This window comes from Typha angustifolia, chromosome 2 (assembly GCF_048772165.1).
Source record: "Typha angustifolia cultivar Huaian chromosome 2, ASM4877216v1, whole genome shotgun sequence".
Classification (NCBI taxonomy): Eukaryota; Viridiplantae; Streptophyta; class Magnoliopsida; order Poales; family Typhaceae; genus Typha; species Typha angustifolia.
The window spans coordinates 3,186,196-3,195,537 of record NC_133240.1 but is presented as its reverse complement, the minus strand read 5'-3'; the positions used below and the strand labels follow the sequence as shown (position 1 = coordinate 3,195,537).

Here is a 9,342-nt window from a genome sequence, read left to right as displayed (position 1 = left end):
CGATATCTCGTGGCCCATGTCCGAGGTCAGTTGAGTCTGTGCGCACAGACAATCGGACACATGCCGTTCGCCAGGGCATATGTGGCGAGTTATCCTCACGAGGTTTCTATCAACTATGTGGGGTGCCCGGTCTGGATGGATGTTGATACCCTTAGCGGATGGCAGGGTATGGTTATATTTGAGATACTCCTTGCGGATGGCAGAGTATGCTCGGAGCCTTTGGGCATGATGTTGAGACCGGGTACCGGGTGTTGACTGTGCACAGTGGTCTAGTATGATGATATTATACCGAGATGTCGGTGATGATCGTGATGTTGAGAAATGCATATGATTTCATTATCATTCGGTTACCTGATTATTGAGTGGTCAATATGCATCATATATGGTTGCATTTGATATCATAGCATAGTCATGATCGGCATGCATCATGTGTCATATTTGAGAGAGAGTTATGATGATAGATGACATGGAGATTTGTTTACTCATGGTCGAGGATTATATACTTTTATCAGTTATGACGTGTTATATACTTTTCATTTATATATTATTGAGGATACATTCATATACTCATTCATGACATGATACTCTTTCTGATTCATATTATCCAGTACATGATTTACTCTCTGTTTGGCATCACTGATTCTCGGGGTAAGGTCTATTCACTGAGCCTTTTGCTCATGACTCTCTTTATTTCTTTTCTAACCCCCTCAGATATGTGGTACGTGATAGCGACTTGAGAAAATATTTTAGAGCGATGATGAGGTGAGCTATAGATACGAGATGGTATAGATGATAGTTTATATAGAAATCGAGTTGTACCAATATTTGATATTTGTACTCTTTTGTATTAGACAATGATTTGTATAATACAGGTCGAATCATAGTGTACCCTTGTATTAGTTATTTTAGTTGTATCTTGATGGTTTGTTGTGGCCTGTATGGGTCCTGCCAGATTATGTAGCGGTCTAGTGTATATTATTGTGGACTTTGATATTCATATGTTAACAGGTTTATTTGGTTAAGAGTATGATTTATTTGGTGATGGATTATGTGATCATGGATATGTTAGCAGGTGTTATTTGATGATGTCATGAACGTATGTGCACAGGAGTGTATCTGTGCGTGACGGGCCCCGCCCGACCTGTCGCGTGCGCCGCGCGTGCCGTGTGGGCGCGTGTGCGTGGACGTGCCCGTGCCGGGCGGGGGCGTTACATTTCAAATCAACAAGCTATGATAGTTGATTAATGTGTGAAAATAGTTCATTCATTTACAAAGTTATTTCGTTTGTTAGCTATCAACTCCAAAAGTCGTAATAATACTAAGAGAAAAATAAATCATCTCCGTGAGTGAAAACGGATCAAATTTGTAATTTTAGCCAATAATACACCTCTTGGTACTTTTCAAAATCATTACTTCCCCACATACTAGTTAATAGTAAATAATAAATAATAAGCCTTTTGGGGTAAAAATGGAGTCCAAGTTAGATCAATTGAACCAGAGCCAAAAGACGAGAGAATAAAGACGACCCAAGCCTTAGGGTCACAAGAGATTGTACCTATCTCGACCCAATCCACGTAGACATCTTAGCCCAACCGTCAGATGATCTTGCACCATTTTGTACCTAATGACTTGGAGGAGCATAAAAGAAAATGCTTATGTTTTTACTATAATGATCGATTTAGCTCGGGTCATAAATACAAGCGCAACCATCCTACGATATGTTCTTAGGCGGACTTGAAGAGGATGAACCTGAGTCCATTGATTGGCACAACAAGTTGTATGAGTACAAAGACGTGAGGGACTAGTCATCTTAAGGATAAGGTGTCAAAAGCATGATAGATTGTTATGATTCGATTATGTGTGTTAAGTTGAATCAAATTGGTCAATAAATTTAGCTTATTGTTTTAAATTTAAAAAAATAGGAGTGATTATGTGTTGATAATAATTGTGGAATAATTATTGAGTTAAGTTATTTTTATTATCTTATCTTTATCTTTTACCATAGTTGTTAGATTGTCCTTATCTTTTGATTAGTATATGTAAAACCTTCTCAAGATTTCAAACCCTAGCCACCATCTCTCTTCATGAGCCACCCTACTCTACAACCATATGTGACACTCTACAACCATAACGTCGGATATTTACCGATTTGTCCCTTTCTGACTTATTTCTACTGTTTTATTTTCATCATTTTATTTTGACCTCTGATTTACTTGAAATTAAAACTATTAGATATTTTAACTCGTGAGCCTATCACCATAGAAAATTTTACAATTTTACTATGTCCATATTGAGATCTGGTTCGTAACATATTACGAACAAATCCTTATTGTATCCTTAATTTCCATTTAAGTACTTGTTTCGAATTACAACCTAACATATAAAAAGAATCTAAATCAAGTTATCCCATCATTTATTCGCATCAGATATTCTAACCCCTCCCGTAATCCTCGTATATTCCTTTCCTTATCCTTATTCTGAATATCCGAACACAACTTGAACGTATTAATAATTAGTTATTCTTCCTTCCTTCCGTGTATGCTTCCTCCGATATTATCCCGGGCGATTTCCGATTACAAATCAATTATCCGCCCAAAAAGAAAAGCTATTCCAGTTTCCAATTCCAGAACCGATACCCTATCTCTATAAAGCCCGGAGAACCCTTTCTTCACTGTGATGAAGGCGGATAACGGCGAGGATAGTGCGATGAGGCGGTGCTCCCAGTGCGGCCAAAACGGGCATAACTCCCGCACGTGCCCCAGCCGTGTGGTGAGGCTCTTCGGGGTGCGGCTCACGGACGCGGCAATCCGGAAGAGCACCAGTACGGGGAACATCGTCCACTATGCAGCCGGAATCGGCGGCGGTTTGCCTGGCGATGGAGCCGGTTCGGCGGTGGCAGGGGAACGTGGGGACGGCTATGCGTCGGAGCAGAATAATCGCCGGATACGGAAAAAAGGTCTCAGCTATTGTTCTCTTTTTCTTGATTTAGCACGTTATAGTTATTCTAATAAGAAAGAATGACTCAACTTTTACTTTGTTAATGTATGTTATTCATCGATTAAAGAAGATTACTGTTTTAACTTGAGATGTAGACGGGCTTGATACGGATGAGCAAATGATAGTTGAAACTTGAAAGTTCATCAGAATCTTATTTATTGATCTAGGGCAATGAATAAACAAGCCAGGTTGAATTTGGGTATTACAGTTTAGTTCCAATATGTCGAACTATTTGATTTATGTTACCTTACACTGGTCAATTTTATATAATTGTCGTCTATTCTCATTTTTTTTGTTCTTATTTTCTTGCTAATATTTTGCATGATTCCACTTTGATATTAAAATTTACAGAAATTTTATATATTCATTTTCTTGTGTTGCTTTTGGTCCAGTTTCTACTGTTCTTGGGTATGTCACTCAGATTATACATCAACGACAACAAGCCGTGAATTCCAACTATTTGGGTTTTGTTATTGATCATGTAGCAGGGTCATTATTTATGTAAATAGTGTTGTAGTATCTGTAGTGATATAATTATTTACTTTCTATAGATTTATAATAGATAACAAAAGTGTAGGAAATGAGAATATTTCTCTCTAAATAGTTCTGCGGGCAACATATTTAGCATTTTTTACGACACCAAATTCAACCGGAAGATGAATAAAATAATCATATTGGACGGATGTACAAGTCAAGTTCTATGACACATGCATTTCTTTGCAAATTCAAGAAATTGGATTTCTTCCAGGATACAGAATATCATGCTTAATTATATTAAAAAGAAATATGAGGTTGAGAAACTACTATTGAGACAAATGGGACATCAGGTGTCACTACTTCATCAGATAAGTCCTGTTTATCACATTTTAAGAAAATACAATATTTTGATTTGATGTTTGAACCATTTGACTGATAAATTTAAGAATTGTTTGGTAATGTATCTTGATTGTTAGAATGTATAATGAATAATGATTATATAGTAGATTACCAAAAACTGAAATAAAACATATACATTATGATTTTCTTTATGCTGATGGAGCAACTTTAGTTACCTTGTGCACTGTGAGATAATATACATTGAAGAGTTTCATGGGCATTGATTAAGGACATTGTATAGATTTATGCTCCTGTTAAGTATATTGCACAAGTACTATTGCTGATTGAAAAGCATTCTGCTAATCTTGTAGGGTACCTATGCATATTTAACTACTTGTTTGTAGGGGAATAAATGAGCTGATCTTGAGCGATCTGGGTTGGCTAAACTTGGTTCAAAATAAGTGTAAGCTGAGCTCCAGGCTCTTGAGTCAAGCTGGCTTAGGGGGCAGCTTGAGCATTGATCGCTCCCTTCATGAGCTGGACCAAGCTCTGCTCACTTGTCTCTATTTCGAAAAATAATGGTACAATATAGTTGAGCCTCCTACACACTTCCTGCACATGCCCTACAACAAAAAAGATATTGGCATACTACTATGAAGAAAGGGTAAATAAATGCTCACATGAGAGGAATCTCTTAATGGGACTACGATGCTCTGCTGCAGAAGATAGAAGTGGGACATTAAAGTTTGAATGATTCCCATATGAACTCTAGCCTTCTAGGAAGTAGAATGATACTATGATTTGCTGTACCAGTTTGTTGTTTCTGTGTCTTTGTGTGTATATATATATATATATGAGTTAAATCAAGCTGAGTTTGAGTTAGCCATGGTCAGTGCAAGCTCAATTCATTTATTTAACGAGCTCTAAACTTGAGCTTAATCTCAAGTCATTTAATAAGTGAGCAAGCTTGAGTAACATGCAAGCCGATGAGCTCTTTTGACACTCCAACTTGTTAGCAGCATATTGTAGGATTGTGTTAACAATTTTTAGGGTCCATTCTCAGATTCTCCTATATCTGAGAAGTGACTTCTTTTTTGAAGCATCAGTTTGATAAAATTGAAAAGCATGACTAAATATTTTGTCCCTTCAGGGCACATTTCCTTTTTCTTTTATATTCAATGTCAAATTATCTTAGAAACTTTAGACAGGGAGTTAAGTTTGATGAGCGTTAAAGAAGTTGGTTGGGAGATTAAGTTGGGATTCTTTGGACTTTGGGATGGGAAGATTTGATTGTCCAAGTACTCCTCAATTTTAAGCCTGATTGTACAAAAGGCAAGTTTTATGATTGAAACTGTTTTGCTGACTTGTTTTTTCATGTTAACCCTAGTTTTTCATTGATTTGAGAGAATAGTATGTTTCTTTTTCTGGATGAAGCATTATAATGTCTTCTCAATTTTCACCTTAATAAGAAAAATGAAATTTAAAATCAATTAATCAAGTAAATTATTGTATTTCTGCTAAAGATTCAGCATTGGAAAATGGGTATGCTTCTCTTTTACCATTCATACATTATGTTTATGCCTTCTTTCTCCTTGTTGGAGCTAGGCCAAAGTCGTCCTCAATTCCCATCCAAGTGAGAATCTTTTGTTTTTGTGTTACATCAAGGTCCATCTACTCTTGAATAATAATAGTCTTGATACATACAAATTTTCTTTAGTTTAATTTTATATTAGATGGACTTCGGTACTACTTAGGGGTGAAAATTGATCAGATACGGATCGGATAGTGCTCAACTCATATCCGGATCTTTATTTTTAGTCAAGATACGGATATTGGACGGATAGTAAAATTTAAAATTATATCCTAACTAAATGAATACGGATAATTTAAATAAAAGATTGGATCTTAAAAGAATGTTGATCGAATTTTAAATGAATTATGATCTTTTATTTAGATATAATTAACAAAAAAAAATTAAGAGTTTCATAAAAAGTAAATTTTTTGTATGTCAAATACATATAAAATTAGAAAAATTAATCTCTACAAATAATATATAACACATCATTAGTAATAATATTAATATCCACTATTTAAATAAGAAAACTAAAAACTGTAAATCATTCAAAAAAATATGCGGGTAAACGGGTATCCGATATCCATATCCGCATTTAAAAATTATATCCAATCTGTATCTAAATTTGTATTCGGTTTTTTTTTTCAAAAATTCTATCCATATCTGATTTTTTTTTTCAAACATTCTATCCTTATCTGGATTTTTCTCAAAAATTTTATTCGCATCCGAATTGGATAAGAATTTTTTATCCGCATCTGATCTGAATCTGGTCAGATAGTGGGTTGGGTCGGAGTTAATCCAACCCATTTTCACTCCTAGTACTATCACAAATAAAAATATATATTTTGATCTTTAAATTAAATTTCTTGCCTTGTGTACGATCTGTTTTGTAGTTTAATCAATATTTTTGTCGAATTGTACTACTATAATTCATCTATTGTATTTGACATTGATTCTTGAATTACAGGTGTTCCATGGACTGAAAAGGAGCACAAAATGTTTTTACAAGGGTTGCGGGAGCTTGGGAAAGGTGATTGGCGTGGGATATCTCACCGTTTTGTTCTAACAAGGACCCCTACTCAAGTTGCCAGTCACGCTCAAAAGTTTTTTTTCCGCCATTCAAATTTAAATAAAAGAAAGAAAAGAGCAAGCCTTTTTGATATTGTACCTGATGAAGTTAGTGCTCTCTCTCATAAATCTTCTATTTACGTTCTTATTAATGGATATGGTTAGAATCCCTTTTCCTTGATGTCATATTGTACCGACTGTTTTATATCTATTCCTTTCTTCCCTCTATTTACAATGGAGTTATTAATGGCAGATTAGTGTTATTTTCCTCTTTCAATCATTGCTGGGTTCATTTGTTATTGATCCTTCTTTTTTCTTTAACTCAGTTAGAATGCCTTTTCCTTGAAGTCATGGTACCGACTGTTTTATATCTATCTCTTTCTTCCCTCTATTTACAATGGAGTTCTTAATGACAGAGTAGTGTTATTTTCCTCTTTCAATCATTGCTGGCTTCATTTGTTATTGATCTTTCTTTTCTTTTCTTTTTTTTTAACTCAGTCTGCGGACATTCAGCTTGCAATTTCACAAGACCCAGAGAAGGTAAACAACTTGCAAACTGCACCTGAAGTTCATCCTGAAGAGTCAGTGAATTTAATTAATGGAGCAGCTTATTCAGAACCAGAAGCTTTGCCCTGCAGTTATCCAGTTGCGGTTTCTGCTTGTTTGTACCCAATGCTTCCTGTCCCATTTCCAGTTTGGCCGGCTTTTCGATCAGAAAATACTGAGAAAAAGAAACATGAAATCGTCAAACCAATGGCAGTGCATTCAAGGATTCCCATTAAAGTTGATGGGCTTGTTGGCATGGAATGCTGTCCTGAAAGAGGTCTTTCATCTCTGCCACACAGACTTAGTGGATCACATAGACAATCTGCTTTCCATGCTAATTTTTCTACTGGTGCTTCAAAATTGAGTTCACATACTAGTCCGATCCAGACAGTCTAGTGACTCTGCTGGTAACGAGGATCATTGCTGGAGTTTTGTCTAGTGATGACGAGATTTTGTAGCTTGTTTATAGAAGATCATTAAACTGCCATTAGCTATATCGGTTTTGCTTTTCTCAGTTTATCTATAGTTTATAGGAGAACTCTATGTTTAATATTTAGTTATCTAATAGACTCAGTTATTGTTGAATATTTTCAAGTTTGGGGATATTTGTCAAGTTACACTGAGAACCTGTAATAAAGATCATTTTCTTCTCAGTCCTGGGAGTTGTGCATTATAAGCTTAATACTATTATATAGCTAATTTTCAATAATAATATAAGTTATTCTTGTGTTTTTTTTCTAAAATTAGTATAATGTCCAAGACATAAAATTAAAATGGTAGTTTAGTAAATAACTAAGGGATAATTTCACTTAGATCTTGCATACTCTTTGAAATTATCTTTTTACCACCCTTCGATTCAAAGAGTTGTATCTAAAAGTTTTTTTAGTTTAGAGGTTTATATAGTTTTATTTTCCTAGTTTATGAGGTGTATATAAGTAATATAAAACTTTAGAAAATGTACATATAAAACAGTGGTAGTTCAATGGGTTAAAGTTGAATTATCTTAATATAGAGCGAGGAAAAACAGTGATTGAAATGATAGTTGGTTAAAGTGATCTTTTTAAGAGTAAAATAGTAATTGAAAAATATAAAAATATTAGAGAAATATTACCAATGTATGAAAGGGTTATTTCATTTTTCTCTTGAACTATTACTTTTATCCACAGTAATTTCATGTTTTTTTTTTGTACATTATGACTCCTAAACTATCAAAAATATCTTATTTGACCCTTTTTATTAGAGTTTTGTTACATATTTCAGTTTAGAAAAGTGTCATAACGTGACAAATATATGACAATTTTATCTATCATACATGTGCAAGTCATGAGAAAATTTTAGATGGACGAAATACTCCTTATCCTCTCGCTCCATAGTTGCAGTCACCAATTCTTATCTAGTTCACTACCATAGCTGTCGCCTCCATAGCACTGACAATCGTTGCCTCCTCCACAACACATTGCCATAGCCGTTGTCTCCACGACATTAACTACTGTCGCTACTTTCATAGCCCACTGTTGGTTCCAAGAGATGCGCTCGAGCTTGGATCCATCGTGCTCATCTTCCAAGCTTTGAGATTATGAGCAAGATCCGCATCCTCTTTGACTTGGATTGGCGTAGCTTTAGTAGCTATGCCGCTGCCTCCGACGACTATGGCCAATGAAGGCGAGACAGATCCGCCATTGCTTCAAGACCTAATGGCCATCGAGAGTGAGGCCATGAAGGCCAACATCACCACCGTGTGGGCCCTCGTCCTCCCCCTCAGCGAGTAGCTCCTCGACCACTTCTGCATCCACTATAGTGATTGCAATTCCTCCTCATCCACGTCGAGCCCTCAAGATGATCCTCCACTCGTTCGGGAACACCTCCTCAAGCTCCATCTAGTACAAGCTCGCATACATTAATGCTAAGGGCCATATTCGGAGAGGCCACAAGATCTTGTAGATCACCCTAGGGAGTGGCTTCAATTGCAACAACAAGGTTGATTCTGGGGCGTTGGTGAAGATGGTGACGAGCACGAAGAGTGGATAGAGTTAGGGAGGTGTTGTTGTTAGTGGACATGAGGCAATTTGGTCGATTCACTAATACTGTTAATGACGTCAACAAGATGAGATGTTTTTTGATAGTTTAAGGGTCATTATGTACCAAAAAAAAGTTCAAGGAGTCGCTATAAAAAATGGTGATATTTTAGTGGAGTTAAAAGAGAATTATCTCTATAAGAAACTTATACCGGAATAAAAATTTGCTTACAAAAGTGAACGAGGGCAAAAGAAATATTCTCATTTACTACATCCCATTTTCTTTTGTTTCACTCAATAGAACTAGATGATAGCTTGCAAGATGGG

At 35.8% G+C, this 9,342-nt stretch overlaps 1 protein-coding gene across 2 annotated transcripts; it reads left to right on the top strand.

Moving 5' to 3' along the window:
• The first annotated feature begins 2,442 nt into the window (after window positions 1-2,442).
• Window positions 2,443-7,653, top strand: LOC140777379 (transcription factor KUA1-like). Of its 2 annotated transcripts, XM_073121451.1 has the most exons (4): window positions 2,443-2,956; window positions 6,354-6,562; window positions 6,953-6,994; window positions 7,093-7,653. In XM_073121451.1, the coding sequence occupies exons 1-4, from the start codon at window positions 2,677-2,679 to the stop codon at window positions 7,177-7,179; spliced, it is 618 nt and encodes a 205-aa protein (XP_072977552.1). In that variant the 5' UTR covers window positions 2,443-2,676; the 3' UTR covers window positions 7,180-7,653. The 2 variants fall into 2 exon arrangements, with proteins under 2 accessions (XP_072977552.1, XP_072977543.1); XM_073121442.1 differs by having other exon boundaries at window positions 2,445-2,956; window positions 6,953-7,653.
• Window positions 7,654-9,342: the final 1,689 nt, after the last annotated feature.

Coding starts and splice junctions, on each gene's coding strand:
- LOC140777379 (XM_073121442.1), top strand. CDS start 2,677: ATGAAGGCGGATAACGGCGAGGATAGTGCGATGAGGCGGTGCTCCCAG. Junction 2,957..6,353: donor TCGCCGGATACGGAAAAAAG/GTCTCAGCTATT, acceptor CTTGAATTACAG/GTGTTCCATGGACTGAAAAG. Junction 6,563..6,952: donor TTGATATTGTACCTGATGAA/GTTAGTGCTCTC, acceptor TTTTTAACTCAG/TCTGCGGACATTCAGCTTGC.